Source organism: Phyllobates terribilis, unplaced genomic scaffold, assembly GCF_046119375.1.
Source record: "Phyllobates terribilis strain yellow unplaced genomic scaffold, ASM4611937v1 Scaffold_7__3_contigs__length_470593459, whole genome shotgun sequence".
Lineage (NCBI taxonomy): Eukaryota > Metazoa > Chordata > Amphibia > Anura > Dendrobatidae > Phyllobates > Phyllobates terribilis.
Genome location: NW_027362767.1, coordinates 79,779,641 through 79,804,597, shown reverse-complemented (window position 1 = coordinate 79,804,597; position 24,957 = coordinate 79,779,641). Strand labels below are relative to the sequence as shown.

General features: G+C 41.8%; 1 protein-coding gene across 1 annotated transcript in view; it reads left to right on the top strand.

The window, feature by feature from the left end:
- STARD9 (StAR related lipid transfer domain containing 9) overlaps positions 1 to 24,957 on the top strand; it is a 157,976-nt gene that overhangs the window by 29,110 nt on the left and 103,909 nt on the right. The window contains exons 2-3 of the mRNA XM_073638857.1: positions 9,282 to 9,351; positions 18,087 to 18,203. Coding sequence (XP_073494958.1) covers positions 9,282 to 9,351; positions 18,087 to 18,203 — 187 coding nt within the window. The remainder of the gene's footprint in view (positions 1 to 9,281; positions 9,352 to 18,086; positions 18,204 to 24,957) is intronic.

The window sequence follows — 24,957 nt, the reverse complement described above, 5'->3', positions numbered from 1 at the left end:
CACGTCTGCAGGTAACGGCTGCCCACGTCGTACTGTGCTCACCAGGTGAGGGGCTCAGACAACTCCCAGATAACTTTGGAGCACTTCACAGGACCCCCTTTGTGTGTCCTTTGTCTGGCCTTTCTTACCAACCCTTCTGTCCGGCTGCCTCGGGCCTCCTCTTGGTAAACTTGGCGCCAGTTTCCCTGACCCTATGTGGTGCCTTCCTAGCGGGTGTAGCGAGGGGCTGCGCCACATAAAATGTCACAGCCTCCGGTTTCTAGCTGAGGGTCGTTTCCTGCCTCCACTAGTTTCGGGGACCGGTCTCCCCCTTTGGCCTGACCCCTCCACGCAGGTGGATTCGGGCGTGCGGTGGCGACTCGCCCGTCTGCACCCCTGGGATCCCTTCGTTCCTCATTCCTGGAGCCTTCTCCGCTCCTCTTCCTTCCTTCTCCCTCTTCCAGGCCTGGGCCTCTGTTACTAGGCCCGCCTCCGGAGCAGAGCTCATGCAGAGCCCCTGCTCCCTGCCACTTCTGCTCAGACTTCTCTGCACTGAACTAAGATGGTGCCCACCTTTTATGCTCCCTTCTCAATGCACCCAGGAACTGCTTCCTCCCTGCTCCTGCACTACAGGGTTCCCCTTCCTCAGTGTTCCCTCCCCCCACTCCAGCCAGGGACAGGGACTGTCGTGCCCATCTCAGAGGCATATTGGTCGCCCTGCCCCACGGCAATGTGGTGTAATGCATGCAGGTGTCGGGTCCTGATCCACACTCCATCCTTACCTGAGAGTGAGATATCACACCTCTGGGTGAGGTGCAATACCTCTGTAGCAACCGAGCCCTCAGGGTGCTACAGTTCCATTTATCTTCAGCCTAGGTGACGTATTGTGATACAGGGCCGTGATTTTGGCTATAAAAGGGTCCCCTAGACCCCTACCCCAAGCTTTTTAAGAGAATCCTATATGGCGTGCCAGGAGACTCTATGGAATGCTTTCTCAGCATCCAACGAGAGTATCTAATTACAAATTTTTAACTGCATCTAGCCCAGGAAATACTTTGTGCCTAGTAGCAGTGTCTGCTAGTCAGCGGATTATCCCGGCTGTTAAGCAAGCTACACCACCTGTAGTTTAGACACTTAATTTTTTCAAAGGAAATGCTTCGGGACCATGGGATACTCAGTGAAGAGCATCAGGAGGCACCCCAAGGCATAGGGGCTGGGACTGGCAGTAGGATGCCTTGCGGTGGACAGCCGAGCTCGATCCTTATAAAAGCTTTTTAACTGCAGCAGCTTTAGTGGACGCTACTGGAGCTGGAATTACGCGGCTGCTGGCATGAGACTTGCCCTCCAATAGATCCTTGTAAATGGATTTAAAGTGTATTCATTCAAATTAGAGAGACAATTTAAATTAAAAAGCTTAGAGCTGCCTCCACCACAGGGGGGCTCGCTCGACCCACCAGCGGACAGGCACCAGTATTGGGAGAGGGGGGCTGGCCATCAGGGTTCACCGCGGCTCTGGCACAAACCCGGCGACACGGAGGTGGCACGGGTAGGAGCGGACTGGCCGTGTCGGCTTCTCACTTTTTGGATTTTAGAAGGGCATGACATGCCTATATCTGTGTCTCCCCCTCCTTTTACTCCTCCACCTCTTTTATTTTCGCATGACTATATGTACTTGTCACTTTTCCATGTGTTAGTTATGTCTTCTGAGCAGTTTGTCAGCTTTTGGACACCTTTTGAAGGTGTTTTCTATGTGTTTCTATGTGTTTTTGTTTGCCTGCCATTGGTTTTAACGGTGTTCGACGAACAGTTCGACGAACCGAACCGAACTCGAACACTACGGGGGTGGCTCAACACTACTTACCAACTCCACAGCCCTGATGTAAACTTCTGGTTTCAACTGTATCTTCAGTTGCAAATAGCTTTGCTGAGTCTCCTAGTACTGTCTTGAGAGCATGGAACAGATATTGACATACGGTCCATGGAATGAGGACAATAAAAGGACATCAACCTTCCAAGCAGGGCCAGTATCTCCTTCATTGGTGAGGAGCACTGCAGAGCCCTGCAAAGTGACCTTCAGGCACATATTTTTGACTCAACTGTCAGAAACACTCAATGAAGGTTACGTGAAGTGTTAACATCCAGTAGTGGAACCTAAGCTCACAGCCCTGCATCATGCAACTCGATTGGCATTTGCTAGACAGTATAAAAATTGTCCGTTCCAACATTGGTGCCCTTCTCTGTTCACACTGAGCGCATGTGAAAAAGTCTGGAGACGCCATAGTGAACGTTGTTCTGCCTGCATGACTGTCAGTGATGGTTTGAGGAGACACAAACCTGGAGATTCGTAGTGATGCAATGCTGGTAGCGTCAAGAAGGAAGTGCATGTTGCCTGTCGAGCATGCCACGTTTGGCATAGCACTGCACCTCATCCCTGATGCCGCCAGCAGTCCACCATACAGGTGTCCCTTACAATGTCCTGAAAAGGTTGCAATGTTGGATAATATCTGTTTTATTATGTTTCCGGATCTATTTAAAAAAACTCTTGAGCATCATCTTCTCTCCTGTCTCTCATTCAGTTCCAAAATTTACTTTAACTTGTATCTAGAGACTATTTTTCTTTTGTCCATATACAATTTCCAGTGATGGTTGAATAGGTTTATTCTACATATGATGATAGGTACGGTGATGAAATGCTCAGTCATTGCCAGACCTTATATTGGTGCAGTGGGTCCTGCGTATCCCCATTATTAGGGACAATGCTCGGCCCAATGTGGCCAGAGTGTAGGGAGTTCCTGAATGATGAAGACGTTGATGCCAATGACTGTCCTTCACATTCCCCAAACCTGAATCCATTGGAGAACCTCTGGAACATTATGTATCAGTGCTTCAGATGCCACCAAGTAACATCACAGACTGAACAGGAACGCAATGATGCTCAGATCCAGGTTTGGGACACAATCCTTCACGACACCATCCGCCGTCACATAAGGAGCATGTCCAGATGCCGGGAGCGCAGACCGGCATGCGGAGGCCAAACATACTAATGCCTCCGATTGTGAGTTGTCACAATGAAACGCACCCAATTTTAATCCTCTGATATCTATTTTTACTTCGATTTTCCAGGTAATTTTGAATTCAGATCTGTTTGTTGATGATTTGGGCTTCTTCTGATCATTAGTACGTCATATTGTTCTCACTGAATTACACACTGTATATCAGTAAAGATTTTCAGCTTAAATTTTTAATTCGTCAAGTTCCGATGTATGATTTAAATATTTCCTTAATTTATTTATTTTTTTGACCAGTGTAGATACCCCTTCACTTCACATCATATGTAAAGTGACGGCAACTTTGGATGTTCAAAATGTTATTGGAAGCAGCACAAATATCCTACTCTGTCCACAGAGGGTATATATTTGGTGTGTGAAAAATAACATGTATGCTGTCTGCAATAACATTTCAAGTATCCGTAGGACATGTGGAAGGTTTATCCAGTGGGTAAAAATATTAGTCCATGACCAAGACATGAGCAATCTCACTTTCTTGGTCACTTCGGACATTCAGTTTAATCTCCACCGAGGTAAGTCGTATATATTTTCTAAGTATGTGCAGGTGCAGACGAGTGTATTTTTTTTGGTCTGAGTGCAATCTTAAAAATTGGATTGCACTCGGACCAATGTTATTCCACGGGGCCGTGCACATGTCTGGCTTTTTTCCTCAGTCTGTCCAAGGAAAAAATCGCAGAATGCCTAAGTTTGATCCGGTATTTAGATCGTACTCAGCCATGCAAGTTAATGAATCTGTGGAAAACATCGGACAGCACTCGGATGACATCTGAGTGCAGTGCGATTTCGGCAAACTGACAGAATGGAGAAAATGGAGAATTTATTTTCTCCATCTTCTCCTCATCCGAGAGAATCGGATCACACTCTGATCAAACTCTATTCCACCGATTCTCTCGGATGAGAGAATCTACGGCCGTCTGCATCTGCCATATCTCTGTACCCTTAAGCCAGTGTAAATGGGCCTCAACTCTGCACAGAATTTTACTTTTCAAGGTATCTTTCACACTTCAAAGCTGCTCTTGCTAGTCCCTATGAGATCTTTAAATCCTAGGTGTTGCACCTTTGTATTTTACTTCTGACCATCTCATTGGGTTCTGTTACTGCTCTTGCATTGTATGGGTCAGGAGTGAGACATGCAGAGTATATCACTTTATTCCTCCCGGGAGCTTCCGGCTTTCAGTCATACAGGCGTGCTGGCGCGGCTACTGTCAGCGATCAGTACACAGTGAGCAGATTCTGTAACCACGCCCTGGTACTTTAACTGACAGCCAGCACTATACTGATGCATTGCTGACTGTCAGTCAGTGCTGGGTTGTGCTTACATCTGCCGCTCTGTGTTGTGAGCAGTTGTACAGCTGTGTGACTGAAAGCCGGCGACTCCTGGGAGGAAATAAGTTATTTTCTTCCTGTAGCTGCACTTTAATTACTACAGTTGGGCACCTTCATGACACTATAAACGTGCAAATTAATCCCATATCTGCAAGTTAATAGCGTAATCGGATCCGACAGGTTCCCTTTAAATGTCTTAACCTCCTAGGAATGTTTTTCTATATATTGCGAGTCCTTTATTAGTTGGAGGATTTCTAGGCTTAGATCCCAGAAGTCATAAAAAGTCATTCTGCTAATTATATGTATTCAATAAATGTATTTTCGAACTCAGCCGTTTAGTATTTTCTTTCTATTTCAGTACATAAATAACACAATTTATGTATTTAAAATGTATTCTCAACATTTGAAGTGAATATAAGAAATGGCTATATTGTGGTTAGAAGTTGTTTGAGTTCTACTTAGAAAAAAAATAAGCAAAAACAGTCACAGCAGAAATACTATGAAAAATTAGATTTTAGGCCTTCTTCATTGCATTCTATGAAGGGGTGGTATAAACCAAGCTGGAGGATGTCATTGAAGTGAATGGAACTGAGCTTCAATACCACACACAACCTATGGTCAATCGTGGTGCTGTTTCTAAAAAGAAAGCTGCCGTGTTTCTCATCTTGGATAATGATATGGAAAAAAAACTGCCAGAGTGTGTTAATAATACACTTAACTGTGACTGTTGGGGGAGGTTTAGGCGAGACTGCTGTGATGATTTGGGAAAGAATACAAACTTTACTAGAATCATAGAATGTTAGAGTTGGAAGGGACCCCCAGGGTCGTGTCCAACCCCCTGCTCAAAGCAGGATTCACTAAACCATCTCAGACAGATGTCTGTCCAGCCTCTGTATGAAGACTTCCATTGAAGATGAGAGGGTCACTGTCAATGGTGTACCGCCAATGGCAGCTGGCCGCAGTGAGGCTTGTGAGCTGGGGAGGGGCCTAGTTCCAGCGCCGGCACTGTGCGGCCCCCTTCCTGCCCGTCATCACATGTTCAACTGTATCGGCATCCTGGTTGAAAGCAATGATGAAAGGGGGAGCCATCTGGTCCCCCCGCCATAATTCTCCCTCGGCATCTGAGATCTGATGTGTCAGTGCAGCGGGTGCAGTAATGTCCCTTCATTGCGGCTATTGTGCGAACAGTGAAGACAACGCTTCACACCGCTCATGACAAAGACTGGCGCAATGGGGGAATGTGGAGGGGAGGTGAGTATTGTATTTATTTTTTTAAAATCGGTGAGTACATTATGGTGGCCACGATACTGTATGGAAGACTAGGAGGAGTCTATTATACTATATGGAGGACTATGGAGAGTGCATTATGCTAGATGTAGGACTATGGGGGCACATTATACTACATGGAGGACTATACGGGGCGCATTAAACTATATAGAGGACAATGGGGGTGCATTATACTATATGGAGGGCTATGTGGGGGCCATTATACTGTATGCAAGCAATTCTACAGGGTGAAGGCTTGTGTGGGGTCCATAATATTGTGTGGAGTGCTGTGTGTGGGCCATTATACTGTTTGGAGGGCTAGTGTAGGCCATTATTTAGTGTGGTGAGGTGTGGGGGCCCATTATACTGTGTGGAGGGCTTGGCGGGCTACAGTAAGGTCATCATACTGTACGTGTGAAGGAATGTACTGTGGGGATATCGTACTGTGTTTGGGGGGCACTTTTGTTGGCATTATACATTACGGGTGCAATGAAAGGGGAATCTAGGGTTTCAATATGAGGAAAATTACTTGGCAAGGGCTCCAAAGTTGAGTACGTAAAACCCTTAAAAACTAGTATTTTAATGATAAATTTTAAAAGGCACCTAGAAAAACCCTATAGTGCACACCAGCAATGACAAACCAGTCTAAATAATCTGACTAAGACTGGGAGATTAACCCAGTAAATAAACCCCCCAACCAACACTTATGGTATGTTATATTCCTTAAATAAAATCAGAAATATTGGCACCCAAGATAACAAGGTTTTGGCACCCCTGCTCCATGACCCTCACTCTCCCTATATGTCCCTGATATACAAGGTACTTCTAAGGGAACCTAAACTAGACATAGACCATAGTTTTGTTTTTTTTTTTTGTGGGGGAAGATGGGGCAACTAGAGCCTCTGCTATCTATGTATGGCTCTGGTCACTAGCTAGTCTACCATTGAGGAGGACTGTATTCTAACTTTGGGGAGTCGCAGGAGGGGGAAAGCCCCCCTGATGAGTGTACAGAAATATATATTGTATGGCAGTCGCTACATAGCAGATAATGGATTTAGTAGACCAAATTTGTGTAGTTGCTGACTTTTAGGAATGGTTAAAATTTGTCCAAGCCTGTTTAGAGCTTCACAACATTGCACTGAGGATGTAGACAAGACGTTGCAGAAGATCGCAGCATAAGTGTCTGGATGGTGACAAGTAAATAACTTCAACAGAAATTAAAAAAATAAAATCTTGACATAATTTTCCCTTTACCCTTGATACAATGAATATACAGTACAGACCAAAAGTTTGGACACACCTCATTTAAAGATTTTTCTGTATTTTCATGACTTTGAAAATTGTACATTCACACTGAAGGCATCAAAACTATGAATTAACACATGTGGAATTATATACTTAGCAAAAAAGTGTGAAACAACTGAAAATATGTCTTATATTCTAGGTTCTTCAAAGTAGCCACCTTTTGCTTTGATCACTGCTTTGCACACTCTTGGCATTCTCTTGATGAGCTTCAAGAGGTAGTCACCGGAAATGGTTTTCACTTCACAGGTGTGCCCTGTCAGGTTTAATAAGTGGGATTTCTTGCATTATAAATGGGGTTGGGACCATCAGTTGTGTTGTGCAGACATCAGGTGGATACACAGCTGATAGTCCTACTGAATAGACAGTTAGAATTTGTATTATGGCAAGAAAAAAGCAGCTAAGTAAAGAAAAACGAGTGGCCATCATTACTTTAAGAAATGAAGGTCAGTCAGTCTGAAAAATTGGGCAAACTTTGAAAGTGTCCCCAAGTGCAGTTGCAAAAACCATTAAGCGCTACAAAGAATCTGGCTCACATGAGGACCGCCCCAGGAAAGGAAGACCAAGAGTCACCTCTGCTTCTGAGGATAAGTTTATCCGAGTCACCAGCCTCAGAAATCGCAGGTTAACAGCAGCTCAGATTAGAGACCAGGTCAATGCCACACAGAGTTCTAGCAGCAGACACATCTCTTCAACAACTGTTAAGAGGAGACTTTGTGCAGCAGGCCTTCATGGTAAAATAGCTGCTAGGAAACCAGTGCTAAGGACAGGCAACAAGCAGAAGAGACTTGTTTGGGCTAAAGAACACAAGGAATGGACATTAGACCAGTGGAAATCTGTGCTTTTGTCTGATGAGTCCAAATTTGAGATCTTTGGTTCCAACCACCGTGTCTTTGTGCGACGCAGAAAAGGTGAACGGATGGACTCTACATGCCTGGTTCCCACCGTGAAGCATGGAGGAGGAGGTGTGATGGTGTGGGGGTGCTTTGCTGTTGACACTGTTGGGGATTTATTCAAAATTGAAGGCATACTGAACCAGCATGGCTACCACAGCATCTTGCAGCGGCATGCTATTCCATCCGGTTTGCATTTAGTTGGACCATCATTTATTTTTCAACAGGACAATGACCCAAAACACACCTTCAGGCTGTGTAAGGGCTATTTGACCAAGAAGGAGAGTGATGGGGTGCTACGCCAGATAACCTGGCCTCTACAGTCACCAGACCTGAACCCAATCGAGATGGTTTGGGGTGAGCTGGACTGCAGAGTGAAGGCAAAAGGGCCAACAAGTGCTAAGCATCTCTGGGAACTCCTTCAAGATTGTTGGAAGACCATTTCCGGTGACTACCTCTTGAAGCTCATCAAGAGAATGCCAAGAGTGTGCAAAGCAGTCATCAAAGCAAAAGGTGGCTACTTTGAAGAACCTAGAATATAAGACATATTTTCAGTTGTTTCACACTTTTTTGTTCAGTATATAATTCCACATGTGTTAATTCATAGTTTTGATGCCTTCAGTGTGAATGTATAATTTTTAAAGTCATGAAAATACAGAAAAATCTTTAAATGAGAAGGTGTGCAAACTTTTGGTCTGTACTGTATGAAATAATGCATACATCGCAAAAAAAAAGTAGAGCTACATTAAAAGTAGTATGAGAGGCATATCTTCCCAACTAACTATTAAAAGATGGAGAGGATGTGCTACCTAATTGTACAGGAAAACCAGAAGTTCAAGGTCTCCTTAATTTGTGTTTTCCAGTAATCCTGTGTCACACATGCAGTTATTTTCAGTTTTGTTTTTTTTTACAATAGTTTTACGTTTTACTATAATATCAAGGATAGTCTTTTCTTTAAGAACTCTCAATTATGCTGTTTCTGTGTTATTCTTGTAAAAACAAATTGGCAACTGGGTGGTTTTTTTTCCCCTTGTTAATAAGATATGTAAAGTGCTGCGGAATATGTTGGTGCTATAGAAATAAAAATTATTATTAGGTATATCCCTTCAAAGTCTGACATTGTCCATTGACAGCTTACTGTGTCACAATGTGCTGGGACACAATCTACTGACATAGAGAAGGTTAACATCCAGCTGTCAATGTATTCATATATTTCCAGGAAAAATAAGAGTAACACAAAGTTCTTATTTTTTTTTTTTTTAAGAAAAAAAAATTTCAAAATTATTATATTTTGGTTAATACAAAAAATGCTTTGCCGTGTGAGTGGGCTGATCTATAGGTTGGGATAAGGCTGACCTTCATGTTACCAAACTGACAACATATTATGACTTGTAAGAATAAATATTCTTCCTTTTATCTAACCATTTGCCCTTTATTTCTTCTTCAGAGAGAATGGAGAAGCGGCAAAAATCATAGTGAACGTTGATGAGAAAATAGCACGGATTAGAAACATAAAGGTACTGTAGTTCTTCTATTTTATTATGTGCTTGTGTCATTATTGCTTTATCATAAACCATTGTTGGAAGTAGGGTTGCCGACTGTCCTGAAATGCCTGAACAGTCCGTAAAAGTAGGACACTTTTTTCTGTGTTTGTGTAAAAAATAAATAAATAAATAAATTGCTGCATCTGTGATTTTTTTTGAAGCTGGAGAAACTTTTGCAGATTATTATGATAGTAATAACATCTTTTAGAGTCAAAAAGTGAATGCAAATCATGTCTTCATATCACAATTATTGGCTGTAGACCTGTCACTTATCTTAATGGTTTATTATGATTTTCTAATGTGTCCGTAAAAAAGAAAGTTGGCTGTCTGTGATTTTTTTTTTTTTGAGATGCTGTCCAGAAAAAAAAAAAAAGTTGGAAACCCTTGCTGGAAGGCTGTGTGGCTGCATATTGGCTGAAATACCACCCATCCTTGTAACCTTTGGTAACTGCTGGTGGACAGAATTACAAAATCACTTGGCCAATGGCCACTGCAGATGGGCGGAGTAACAAAATCACTTGGCCATTGGCCACTCCAGATGGGCAGAGTAACAAACTCACTTGGCCATTGGCCACTGCAGATGGGCAGAGTAACAAACTCACTTGGCCATTGTCCACTACAGATGGGCGGGATAGCAAAATCACTTGGCCATTTGCCACTCCAGATGGGCGGGATAGCAAAATCACTTGGCAATTGGCCACTCCAGATGGGCGGAGTAACAAACTCACTTGGCCATTGTCCACTACAGATGGGCGGGATAGCAAAATCACTTGGCCATTTGCCACTCCAGATGGGCGGGATAGCAAAATCACTTGGTCATTGCCCACTCCAGATGGGCGGGATAGCAAAATCACTTCGCCATTGGCCACTACAGATGGGTGGGATAGCAAAATCACTTGGTCATTGGCCACTACAGATGGGTGGGATAGCAAAATCACTTCGCCATTGGCCACTACAGATGGGCGGGATAGCAAAATCACTTGGCAATTGGCCACTCCAGATGGGCGGAGTAACAAACTCACTTGGCCATTGGCCACTGCAGATGGGCGGGATAGCAAAATCACTTGGCCATTGTCCACTACAGATGGGCAGGACAGCAAATCACTTGGCCATTGGCCACTGCAGTTGGGCGGAGTAACAAACTCACTTGGCCATTGTGAGCACAGTAGTCAATGTGGATGGTAGGGGTTAACAATCCGTCACTGTGGATGGGCAGCATTAATCTGCCATTACCCATTGTGGGTGGACGAAGAAGTCTGAGTCAAGAGCCAGGAGGGTACGTCATAAAAAGAGAGAAGAGACAAAGGCGTAGTCAGGTAACGGGCTGGGTCAGAATACCAGGAGAATAACTGATCACAGCAAAGGGGCTAGGCAAATGGATGGTCAGAACGAGGTCCAAGGTCAGACAGCAAAAAGATTCACGAGCAAAGCACAAGGTACAGAGAAACAGACCACACAGAGCAGAATCTACGTCTGGGACTAACAGCCAAGCTAAGTAGCTGGGCAATCACCTGGGACTGGAAACACCTGAAGGCAGCCAGCACCTCCCAGTCTAAAATTGGCTGGCCGAGCTGTCAATCAAAGCACCAACAGCTCAGCATGGTCCTGCAACAGATTGGACAGCTGAGCTGTCGGTAACTGTATCTCAGACACACTGAGGGGTAGAATCGTGATAGGTTCATTTTACAATTAAGTGTTCAGTGAAAAGTAAATGCATATGTTGACCTCAATACTAATATATAGGCTACTGTCTCATAACTGATCCATGCAAATTATTCCTTAGTTGTATTTTATAGTGCTCTGTTCCCTCTAATTTTCCTTTGTAGCTTGGTAAGCAGTCTCTCTATTGCCATCTGGAAGCTGTTAGTTTCCCACAAGATATTATCAATAAATTGTGAGCGCATGGGGGTCTTCACTTTCCACTTTTCTCCCTCTTTTGTATCCCATAAAACTACTTGCAGGCCACTGATAGGAATCTGCACATCTGTTCTGCAAGCAGAGAGTTGATATGTACAGTTATACAAGGCTGATGTACATGAGATACACTGAAACCTTTCCAAAAAAATACCCAGTATCTAGACCAGTCTTTTTGTTTTTTTGTGATGAAATTTATGTTCCCCATTCTTCTGTTCCACTCTGAAAAAATTGTGAATTATCTTGAATATAGAAGATGATCTTTCCTCGTCTCCAAAGATGCTTCATTGCATACATACTTACATTACTTGTTTCTAAACTTGAAAATGACAATTTTAAACCATTAACCCCTTCAGGACTGGACTCCCCCCCCCCCCCCCCCCCCCTCCCCTTCTTCTTCCAAGAGAAGTTTATTTGAGAGTATTATAAAAGATAATTTATTTAATTTATTTATATCATTTATTATTTTTAAGATTAGCTATTTAGGTTTATGTAAGAACTTGAATTTTTAAGTCAACATAGCAGTATGTGGGCTTGTTTTTTTTGTGAGATTAGTTATTGACACTATTCATTAAAAAAAATAATTCCAAGTGGGACAAAATTGTGAAAAAAACTGTCATTCCACCATTGTTTTTCAGGTTTTGTTTTTTTACGGTGTTAATTATTCAGTAAAACTATTCTGGCGACATGATTCACCAAGTCAGTATGAGTACGGCAATAACAAACTTGTATAGTTTTCTATATATCAGCAATTTGTGTTTAAAAAAATAAAAACATTAACCGTGAACGAGGCACGTGTAGCCCACACACACTGCTCACAGTAGCGGTCTGGCTTTCTCCTGTTGAAAATGTCGCTTGGGACACTTTGGAGAAATGTCTGAACCACTGGTTCCACGATTGGTGCATTGGTAACATTGGACATCAGGTACCAAGCCTAAGGTGTCAAACAGTGTCTGCACAAACCATAAGAAGCTCCATTAACCTCATGGTGCAAAGATGGCAATGGTGGCTGGAATGAAAGTCTAGCCTCTTCAGCGATGAATCCAGCTTTTGTCTTCGACACAGATGATTGGTTTTGGAGCCACATGGTCAAAGCCATGAAGAGGCCTTCATAAGGGAGTATCACCCAAGTTCGTAGATGCTGTAGGCCACGGTAGCACATTTAGGCCATATAGGCTGCTCACAGTAGCACGAACAACAGCTGCCTTTAGTCCATTTCAAAAGATACCAGAATTAGCAACATGTCACCTCCCGTAAATTTGATCTTCCATTGTTTTAAGTAGAGAATGGGTCCTTGCCTTCTAGCTGGCATGCAGAATTTCTGGCTTCTGAGTTCACCCTGGTATCAAATCTGTTCAGAAGTTTTTTTTTTCTGCACTACAATGACTCTGTCTGCCATCTTTCGTCCTAAACATTGTTGTAGGTCACTTTTCATATAAGCTTATAAATTACTGCACGGCCCTCAGTCCTGACTAGTGGGAGAACGATCCACGGTTCACAGATGTGGGAAACCAGCCTGAGTCAGTTTCCAAAAAAGTGATGGGGTCAGATCAGGAGACTTCGACATCACATGTACATTTAATGGTAAAACTTCTGATATTATAGAAGTATTTATCAATCACATAGATAATAATATATATATTGACATTTCACCATTATATGGCTCGTTAAAGATAGTGGCATCCATCACCCATAGACTGTCAAGTAAAAAAAACAACAACGTGTAATACCAGCCACGAAAAAGACAAAAAGGGCATCTTTTGGCTCCATTAGGGTGAATGGGGATCTATTACTAAGTTTTACTCATGCAAGATAAGCTTTTGCAATGGGCAGCTACTAATAGAATGGTATTTAACAGGGAGAAATGCAAGATTCTACATCTGGGCAAGAAAAACAAAAATTACATCTACAGAATGAGAGGAATAGAACTAAGCAATTGCACGTGTGAAAAAAACTTGGTTATATTAATAGATCACAGACTGCACGTGAGTCAACAGTGTGATGCAGCAGCAAAAAAGGCAAACACAGCTCTGGGATGTATAAAGGCTGCGTGCCCACTATGCATTTTCAAGCGTTTTTTGCTGCGGAATTTCCACAGCGAAAACGCTTAAAAACGCTTGGTAATACGGAAATTTCCGCTGCGGATTATCATTGCGGAAAAATAGGCAGCATGTCCATTAATTTTGTGGACACGCAGCGTAATTGCCGCCATTGACTTGCATTGAATCACTTAATATCCGCATGACTACATGTACACATGCGGATATTAAGCGATTCAATGTGCGGATGGTACCCGGGTCTGGAGAAGAGGAGACTCTCCTCCAGACCCAGGTACCATAGTACCTGTAAAAAAAATAATTTAAAATAAAAAATAAATATATACTTGCGTTCCCATGTCCCCCGGTCTCCTGTACGATGCGTCCGGTCTCTTGTACGGCTAGCGATGGTCTAAAAGGACCTGCGGTGATGTCATTTAGTCATGTGACAGGTCACGGGACCGCTGATGTCGGCAGTCGCGTGACCTGTCACATGACTAAATGACGTCACCGCAGGTCCTTTTAGACCACTGCGAGCCGTACAAGAGACTGGACGCATCGGAGAAAACACCGGAGGCCATTGGAAGGTAAGTATAATGTTTATTTTTTACCATTTTTCTTTTTTTTGAACTATTAACTTGGTCACACTATATAAAATCCATGCCGGTTGCATAGATTTATATAGTGTGACCAAGTAGTCAAGCACTTTTCCAAGTGATGCTAAAATCGCTTGGAAAGCGCTTGATAACCCGCATGCAGAAATGCATGCAAAAACGCTTGACAAACGCTTCTACCTGGCAGGAAAAGCGCATGTAAAATTCGCATGCGTTTTTCCTGCCAGGGAGATGCTGAAAAAATCTGCAGCATTTCTGCATCGTGGGCACTTAGCCAAAGAGAAGCATAGTCTGGATCACGTGAAGTAATTATCCCCCTCTACTCCTCCTTGGTCAGACCTCATCTGGAATACTGTGTCCAGTTCTAGGCACCACACCTTAAAAAGACATCGAAAAACCGGAGCAAGTTCAGAGAAGAGCGACCAGGATCGTGAGCGGACTGCAAACTATGTCCTACGAGGAACGGTTAAAGGATCTGGGAATGTTTAGCTTGCAAGAAGGCTAAGAGGAGACTTAATAGCTGTCTACAAATATCTGAAGGGTTGTCACACTGTAGAGGGATCATCCTTATTCTCATTTGCACATAGAAACATGAGATGCAATGGAATGAAACTGAAAGGGAGAAGATACAGATTAGATATTAGAAAAAACTTTTTGACAATGGGGGTGATCAATGAGTGGAACAGGCTGCCCCGAGAGGTGGTGAGTTCTCCTTCAATGGAAGTCTTCACACAGAGGCTGGACAGCCATCTGTCTGAGATGGTTTAGTGAATCTTGCATTGAGCCGGGGGTTGGACACGATGACCCTGGAGGCCCCTCCAACTCTGACATTCTAAGATTCTATGGGTACTTTCTCTGCACCTGCCGCAAACAATGTGCAAACATAAATGTGAAGGTGCCCTTGGTTAGCAGCATAACCTGCCGAAGTAACATTAGTTTAGTTTGATGTCAGATGCAAGAACTTTATATTTCAGTGTCGCGGCAGACTGGTGCGGGTGTTCATGAGATCAAATGATACGAGGGACTATGGTAGTAAACCACAACTATAGGAGAGCACTGCTTGGAGGCCGAGCAGAAAAATGTCTGTATTTCTCATATGACTGCAATAAAGCGAACAAAGGGGTTACGTAATGGAAACATCTGGATCAGATTAAAGTCTACAAGCACCCAGCGAGTATTGGTGAGGCTGCAGGTCGTCTACATTGCAAATTTCCATCGTAAATTGGATACTTAAACATGTGGAAATTTTCCTGTTTTGTTTTAAGAACACCTGCTGTGGTGTAATATCGAGACCTTACATATGTAAAAGTGTAGCTTCATAAAGTCAAATATTCTGATCACAACTTTTCACCAAATTTTTCATGTGGAACTGCACACACCATGAAATAGTGCCTGCAGAGCGGAATAAAGCATTTTTTCCCTTTAATTTCGCCTCGCTGTTGCGGAGATATTACAGATCAAAGTATTTGGTACCTAATAATAAGTTAAGTCCAAGTGGGTGTTATTAGTTACTTTTCACCCTGGGGTGTACTTGTTTTCCTGTATAAGTTGCTAACTCATTAGATGCCAATTCTTTGCTAATATTTCCACAATGGAGAGGCAAACTTAAAAAAAAAAAAAAAAAAAGTTTTATTCCACTATTACATCCAATTCAATGTGAAAAATTTGGTGAAAGGTCCTCTTTAAATCTTAACTTCAAATATATGCAAAGATTATTTATGTAACAACATTAATTTGAGCGTCATAAAAATTAGTGCTCTGTCAGCTCTTTAAAATAATTGTTTGAGTATCTTTTAAAGCCGTGTCTTCCTCTGTTCTCTATTTTTACTCCTGAAAATGTATTCATAACTTGACACCTACATGTTTCCATTCCTCTTTCCCAAAGAAGCATGACCCTACAAATTCTAGCACTGTCCTATTAACCGGGGAAATTTAACACATGCTGCCAAGTTTGCCCAAAGAGTATAACGATTACAGCTAGTTTTCACAAAATGTATAACTCATTACATAATGATAACCCCACGGAAATCCCTTTAATGTGATAACTGATGATCAGGACTCTGTTAATATAGCTTTGGGCAAAGAGAGTTGCAAACCCCCACACAAACTCCTAAGGGCTCACCCAAACATCAGTTTTTCACGTACGTGTTCTGCGTGTGGATTTCATGGATAGAACTCGTACCTATTAGTGTATGGTGCTATTCACATGTTCCAAGTATTTTTGCACCCGAGTGGTGAGACCCTCAGAGATCAGTAACCTATCTGTCCTATGTGCATTTGAAAAATCACAGAAACTTGTCAGATTTTTGATTAATCTCGCCAATGCAAGTCTATAGGTCCGCAAAAAAATCAGACCGCACCCAGATGCCATCCGAATGTAGTCTATTTTTCATGGCCCGTTTGATAGGAGAAGCTAACGCACTGACCAAACTCTGATGAAACTTGGATTGTTTTTTGCGTATGAGAAAACTCACGTCTGAATGAGCCCCAATTCAAAGGGTTGTCCCACAATCACAATTTTTAAAATGCCCATAGGTTAGATAGGTTACATATTACTGAGGGTCCCTCCACTGGACACCCTACTGATAATGAGAAAGGGAGACCTGAGTCAATGTTCAGGTTGTCAAGAATATGCCCCACTGCTCAATAAAAGTCTATGTGGTTGACTGCGATAACCATACACTGTACATAGTTGTAGTATTATCTGTAAAGTTAAGAAGTAAAAACATTTAATTACGGTACTATTTTGTATTTCTGTAAATGCTGAGTGGCCAACTTTTCGCCGTTTAGACCCCTCTAAAGGCATTGGTCTATGAACAATGATTATTAGCGAAACTATGTAGATGTACTATAAATACCGCTATAATCCATAAAGTTACATATTGTCAGTACTTTTCCTTATCTGGCTGTATGTAATTACAACATAGGTTGGGTTTCCACAAATGTTTTGTGTTCTTTTTTTTTTCTATTCCGGCATAAGAACATAAAAACAGAATTCGGAAAGGAAAGGGCTCTGTCATATGATGGACACAAATGGTACCAGACAGACCCCATTGATTATTATGGAGTCCTATTTAAATCCCATTAGGGTGTATATTATTTTACAGGAAAAAAAATATTGCAATATGCTACATTATTTTTTTTCCGGTGAAAATAATAAAACTTGGGACAAAGTTTCCGAACGGAGTCTAAAACGCGATCGTGAACATACATATTAGACTAAAGTTGGCTGAACCCGTTGAGATTGACAGGATCGATCGGCTGTCAAGTTTTTATGTAGGACTCCCGACTCTTCCTCGACAGATGATATCCGGGGAGAGAAGGACCCTATATGTTGGATTTCGAATGCTTAATACTTTTAGATAAGCCACCACCTAAGGAGTCTGGTATCGGCTTTCTCATGGAGAACACAGGAGCTCAGCTTAGCCAAGCATTTCTGTATATGAAGGAGTCGGGGGAGGGAGTTGTTGGCCAAACGATTATTCGGTCAACATCGATCTATTGTGTGTGTGTGGGGCTTGAATTACTATAAAATGAAAGTCCTGTAACTCTTTAAATATTATTTTCATTTGTCATCAGTTCTAAAGCAAACTTGACATCGGGTTCATTGTGTCCGGACCATGGGCAGCAAGTATCAGACATTTGGTCCATCATTTCAACCAGGTATATTCTACTATCAAACCTTTCAGAGTAAAACATGCATTAAAAAACCAACCAGGGACTATGTTGCAGAGGAGACTAGTCCAAAGAGCCCTTTCCCCGTGGATTCTCCCCACCCTGCTCCACTTGAGTGACAGGTCTCTCCCTACATATGTGTATATAGTATAGGGATAGAGCTGTCACTCAAGGGGAGTGGGAGAGGAGCTGCGGCATTTCAGAGTAAAACATTCCTGGCTGTAATGATACAACTAATGTCTGATACTGTACATGCTGCCCCTAGTTTCCTTTATGATTTGTACATTGTATCAGTGAGTGGAATCATTCTGTAAGACCCTAAAGACCTAAAAATTCTGATAACTTTTGGTTACATATTTTATTCTTGATTTAAATGTAGACTGACTATTCAAGACTGAGCTGCTCCGAAAACAGAAAGAATAGCCAAAATTCATTTCATTGACCTAATAGTTTGGGTTTTCCTTCCCAGTTGGACTATAAACCAGAAACTTGTGGAGGCACCAGGGAGCGACTACTTGAGTTTGGCTTTGACTACTGCTACTGGTCAGTTGATCCAGAAGATCCAAAATATGCATCTCAGGAAGTGGTAAGTCATTGGATTATTGCTTTAACTAGCAAAGGAATAGTGTGAGTGGTACACATTTAAAGGCTGTTCTCACACATTGCATTTTTTACAAACATGTGTGAATGCAACCTTAGGATTTAGTAATTGCATGACTAGCAGCCTTATGATATTGTTATTGTCGGAAGTTTCTGAATGTTTTAAGTTACTGAAAAATGTCTCAAAAATACACTAAAAGGTAGAATAAATCACTAGCCTGACTGTTCACAATAATACTTACTGATTACACCCTCAATGGATACCCTTTACTCTCTCCCATCCATTAAGCTGTGAGAGCTTGCTTTTTTGAGCCCATGTCTGCTGTTTTTATTGATACCAATTTTGGGATCATATGACATTTTGATTGCTTTTTTTTTTGAGTTCTTTAATGGGGAAAGTGCGACGAGAAAAATGACAATTCTGGCTTTCAAATTTTTCTTTTATTTTTGGGATTTATTGTATGCTATCAATAAATGTATATTTTGATAGATCAGACTTTTTTGGACACCACTCTTCCAAATATGTTTTTTTTATCCCCATCAGCATTTAAATTGTTAAACTACAGCAGTGTACCTTGTTTGAAGCGGGCTCAGCTCCTGAGCTGACTTCATACTTTCCTTAGTGACTTATGAAAAAATGTACGTCATTTCTCATTAATGGGTTAACCAAAAACGCTGCTCTGTTGCAGTGACATCTACGTTAGAAAGGATAAGCAAATGAGTCTGCAAGTGCTCTGGGTAGGACAAGGCACTTCCGCTGTCTCAGCTCCCACCTCTTTCCTCAGCCTAACTCCGCCCCTCTGTAGGTCATCGACTGACAGTTATCACTGCTGCGGTGGGTGAAAGTACTCTGAAAATGGAGTTGGGAGCCAAGAACAAGGCACTTCCAACCTCATTTGTACATCACTTTTAGGTCACTGCCCCATTATCAGTATTCGGTCAGTATTTTTTCTCAGGAGTGGGAACCAAAACCAGGAGTGGGTGATAAATGTAGAATTGGTGACTTGTTTCTATTATACCTTTTCTCTGATTGTTCCTCACCTGATTTTGGCTCCCATTCCTGGGAAAAAATACTGACCAAATACTGATAGTGGGGCCGTGACCTAAAGTGGATTTCTCTGCAACAGAAGCAGCATTTTTGGTTGATAATGGTATGGATTCATGCTTGCACTTATGACCTGCACACATGTAATCTTTTTTGGGTGGTGTAACAATGCTACTCACTTGGGAGTGATCTGAGGTATCACAGGAACCATTTCTATTTAAAGTTAGGCTGGTTTATTTCAGTCCTCATAAACCACATCACAGGAAAGCTTAACTTAAATACAGCCCTTATCCGGCACAGGGTGAAACCTAAAGTAACAAGTCCATACAATAGTGCTGGATAGCCCACCTGGTTTAAAGTCCAGCTTCTTAGTCTTTTAGCAAAGGCACTCAATCCAGGAGATCTGCACACCTCCATACACACACCATGTGTGGGACAAACAGGTCTGATTTTTACAAAGTGAACCACACCCAGGGGTGGAGATATGGTGAGCAGCAACTTTTCAGCTTCTCATAATTAACCTGTCATGGCTGATTAAACCCCATTTAGTCCTAATATATACTAAAGCATTACTCGTGGTTTACCTCCAATCCACTATGTGTTGAACAGCCACCTTACAGTAGATAGAATGAGTTGCTTCAATTTGAAGCATTTTTCCTTCTAAATTCCCAATTAAATGCTTTGGTGTTTAATAAATACTATTTTGGGTGTTTTTACATAATTATTTCAACAAGAAGAGGACAATTCAAATATATGGTAAATACTTTGTTTTTTTCTCTTTTTTTTTTCTTTTACATTACATTTAACATTCTTCTACCTTGATTATTTTCGTGTTCCCCCCCCCCCCCGGCTTGTTTTGGGTATTTTCACAACTTTGTATTAACACTAAAGTGTTTCCAGTTTCGATCCTCCGGCTGTAAAGAAGTTCTTTACAATCCACTCTTCACGCCAGCCCTTTGTTTTTTTACTGCCACTGTCTGTTTACATGCAGAATAAATAAGACTTTTCAGTTTGTAGAATTGCCTGAGGGATTACAGAGGGTGATTTGGCTCACAGGGCTGTGTACAGGACAAGGCAAGCCGAGGCACGCTCAGTGACCTCATATTTTGCGTCTTGACTTATCTGTCCCATTGAAGCGCTACCTGGTACTGGATGGCTCGGTGTTTAATTTGGTATATGAGAACAGAATAGTGAAGACCTATAATCATTGTTTAAACAAGAGTTACAAGTGGACATATAGTGAACAATAAGCTGGAGAGGAGCTTTAGTAACTTTATACAGCTTGCAAGTGTTTAAAGCTGTCACCAGATCACGTTAAAGGGGTTCTCCGGTTTCACAATAAAATGTGTCAAGGCTTTATCTGCTTATAAAAAAATAACAAAAGCTGCATTACTGAAGCCCTTGCCGTTCCAGCACATCTCCTCTTCCTCCCTCCTTTCCTTGCACACACCGGGACATCAGTCACACTGCTGTGAGCGTGCCTCCAGTGTGCAATAGCAATTATTGACAGCGGTCCCGGACTAATCCGCTGACCACAGAGACCACTAAACATCGCTTTTAAACTTGTACATTTAGCGTTTAGTGTTAATTCTGGCTTCATCAAAGAGGTTATTAGGAGGTTGATAAAGTGCTCCTAATACCTTCTAGGGGTAAATATTGATGTTGGGTTCATTTTAAATGTTGCTGTCATTCTCTGAAAAAAGCATTTGAATGTAGCCATGGGAGTAGCAAAGGGTTTGTAGCTTTGGGCTGCTATTTTGGTGTTCTTGTGATGTTCAGTCTTCATAGGCGATCTTTAGTTTCCATACAATATTGCAGTATTACACAATACAAGCAATTGCAAGTTCAAAGAAAAAAAGTGATTAAAAAAATATTTCTTTAAAAAAAAAACAAAAAAACTGTTTTTGTAGGGTCTTAAACTTGTCCAATCTTTAAACTTAAAAATCTGCAGTCACTCTATGTAACTGCAGACTTGTGAATCCTCACTGCGTACTGTCAGGATTCTCCTGTGTCGGCATCAGGAACGGTGGTCACATGACTTCAAGGATGCAGTATGCATACTCCCGGCCACATGCCAACCAGACTGCTTCCGACCTCGATTAATACACTTGCATTAAGCGAGGCTGCGCCTATCTAGTTGAAGTGTGACTGCAAATATGCATATTACATTCTTGCGGTCACATGACTGCCATTCCCGATGCCAGCACAGGAGAATCCTCACAGCGTGCAGTGTGCGCAGTGTGAGAATTCATAAGTCTGCAGTTACTTAAATTACAGTCACTCTGAGGCTAAGTGCCCACGATGCAGAAATGCTGCATATTTTTTCTGCATCTCCCTGGCAGGAAAAAGGCATGCGGAATTTACATGTCTTTTTCCTGCCAGGTAGAAGCGATTGTCAAGCGTTCGTCACATGCATTTCTGCATGCGGGTTATCAAGGGCTTTCCAAGCGATTTTAGCATCACTTGGAAAGTGCTTGCCAACTTGGTCACACTATATAAATCCATGCAAATGACATGGATTTATATAGTGTGACCAAGTAATAGTTAAAAAAAAAAAAAAAGAAGTAAGAATGGTAAAAAATAAAGATTATACTTACCTTCCGATGGCCCCCGGTGTTTTCTCCGCTCCGTCCAGTCTGTTGTATGGGCCGCGGTGGTGTGAAAGGACCTGCCATGATGTCATTTAGTCATGTGACAGGTCACGCGACCGCTGACATTGGCAGTCGCGTAACCTGTCACATGACTAAATGACGTCATGGCAGGTCCTTTCACACCACCGCGACCCATACAACAGACCGGACACATCGCTGAGGAAACCGGGGGGCCATCGGAAGGTGAGTATAATCTTTATTTTTATTTAAAAAAATTTTTTTACAGGTTCTATTGTACCTGGGTCTGGAGGAGAGTCTCCTCTTCTCCAAACCCGGTACCATCCGCACATAGAATCGCATAATATCCGCATGTGCACATGTAGTCATGCGGATATTATGCGATTCAATGCAAGTCAATGGTGGCAATTAAGCTGCATGTCCGCAAAATTAGTGAACATGCTGCGTATTTTTCCGCAATGATTTGGGACCATGGGGCACGTATTACCAAGCATTTTTTAAGCAATTTCTCTGTGGAAATTTCGCGGCAAAAACGCTTGAAAAACGCATAGTGGGCACGCAGCCTAAGACCAGAAAATCCCTTTAATCATTCCCTTTTCCAAATTACAAAAATAAAAAAATTCTAAACCTAAATATTTCAAAATGATATATTTTTTAACTCGTATGGTAAATTCTGTAAATGAGAAAAAAAATGAAATTCCAGAATTGTAATTTTTTTTGGTTGCTGCACATTTCCAAAAAGTGCAATAAAAAGCAATCAAAACAATATATGTACCCCCAAAATGGTACCAATAAAAATGTAATCTTGCCAAGCAAAAAAAATTAGCCATCATCTAGATCCATCAATGAAAGAATTAAAACGTTACTGGTCTCCTAAAATGGGGAGACGCATCGAATTTCCCCCCCAAAAATTGTTCAGATTTTTTTTTTTTTTTTTATCTGAAGACTCATGTTACCGGGTCATTTTTACTGCACAATTGTACACTGTAAAAAAATCAACTGAATTGCATTTTTTTTTTTACTTCACCGCACTTGGAATATCTTTTCCTGTTCTCAGCACAATATGTAGTAGAGTGAATAGTATAATTGAAAACTACAACTCTATCTTAATCAGGAAGGGGTTAAGGCTTAAAGTGTAGTTGGTGGAACAATACTTTTTAATTGCTGTCATACTTATATTTTTTTTTCTACTTCGCTTCCTAATTTGGAAAACTGTGTGCCACAAGGCTTGGAGGGCTTTGCAGGGAGGCACAATTCCAAGAATAAGTGTCAAATCTTGACTAGTATACAGTACAGACCAAAAGTTTGGACACACCTTCTCATTTCAAGATTTTTCTGTATTTTCATGACTATGAAAATTGTACATTCACACTGAAGGCATCAAAACTATGAATTAACACATGTGGAATTATATACTTAACAAAAAAGTGTGAAACAGCTGAAAATATATCTTATATTCTAGGTTCTTCAAAGTAGCCACCTTTTGCTTTGATGACTGCTGTGCACACTCTTGGCATTCTCTTGATGAGCTTCAAGCGGTAGTCACCGGAAATGGTCTTCCAACAATCTTGAAGGAGTTCCCAGAGATGCTTAGCACTTGTTGGCCCTTTTGCCTTCACTCTGCGGTCCACCTCACCCGAAACCATCTCGATCGAGTTCAGGTCTGGTGACTGTCGAGGCCAGGTCATCTGGCGTAGCACCCCATCACTCTCCTTCTTGGTCAAATAGCCCTTACACAGCCTGGAGGTGTGTTTGGGGTCATTGTCCTGTTGAAAAATAAATGATGGTCCAACTAAACGCAAACCAGATGGAATAGCATGTCGCTGCAAAATGCTGTGGTAGCCATGCTGGTTCAGTATGCCTTCAATTTTGAATAAATCCCCAACAGTGTCACCAGCAAAGCACCCCACACCATCACACCTCCTCCTCCATGCTTCACAGTGGGAACCAGGCATGTAGAGTCCATCCGGTCACCTTTTCTGCGTCGCACAAAGACACGGTGGTTGGAACCAAAGATCTCAAATTTGGACTCATCAGACCAAAGCACAGATCTCTACTGGTCTAATGTCCATTCCTTGTGTTCTTTAGCCCAAACAAGTCTCTTCTGCTTGTTGCCTGTCCTTAGCAGTGGTTTCCTAGCAGCCATTTTACCATGAAGGCCTGCTGCACAAAGTCTCCTCTTAACAGTTGTTGAAGAGATGTGTCTGCTGCTAGAACTCTGTGTGGCATTGACCTGGTCTCTAATCTGAGCTGCTGTTAACCTGCGATTTCTGAGGCTGGTGACTCGGATAAACTTATCCTCAGAAGCAGAGGTGACTCTTGGTCTTCCTTTCCTGGGGCGGTCCTCATGTTAGCCAGTTTTTTTGTAGCGCTTGATGGTTTTTGCAACTGCACTTGGGGACACTTTCAAAGTTTTCCCAATTTTTCGGACTGACTGACCTTCATTTCTTAAAGTAATGATGGCCACTCGTTTTTCTTTACTTAGCTGCTTTTTTCTTGCCATAATACAAATTCTAACAGTCTATTCAGTACGACTATCAGCTGTGTATCCACCAGACTTCTGCACATCACAACTGATGGTCCCAACCCCATTTATAAGGCAAGAAATCCCACTTATTAAACCTGACAGGGCACACATGTGAAGTGAAAACCATTTCCGGTGACTACCTCTTGAAGCTCATCAAGAGAATGCCAAGAATGTGCAAAGCAGTCATCAAAGCAAAAGGTGGCTACTTTGAAGAACTTAGAATATAAGATATATTTTCAGTTGTTTCACAGTTTTTTGTTAAGTATATAATTCCACATGTGTTAATTCATAGTTTTGATGCCTTCAGTGTGAACAGGAGGGGATATATATATATATATATATATATATATATATATATATATATATATATATACACACACACACTCCCTGACAGAAGTTATGTCGCTTATCCATGTTATGTAAATAAAAGCTTATAACCTGACGTTAAATTCATCCATTGGTTTTATAAATTACTCTTTTGAAAGCTGAAACCCTCCCAAATTTGGTTTAGGTTAAGAAAATAAGTTGTCATCAATGCTGAAATATTGTTCATTTAATG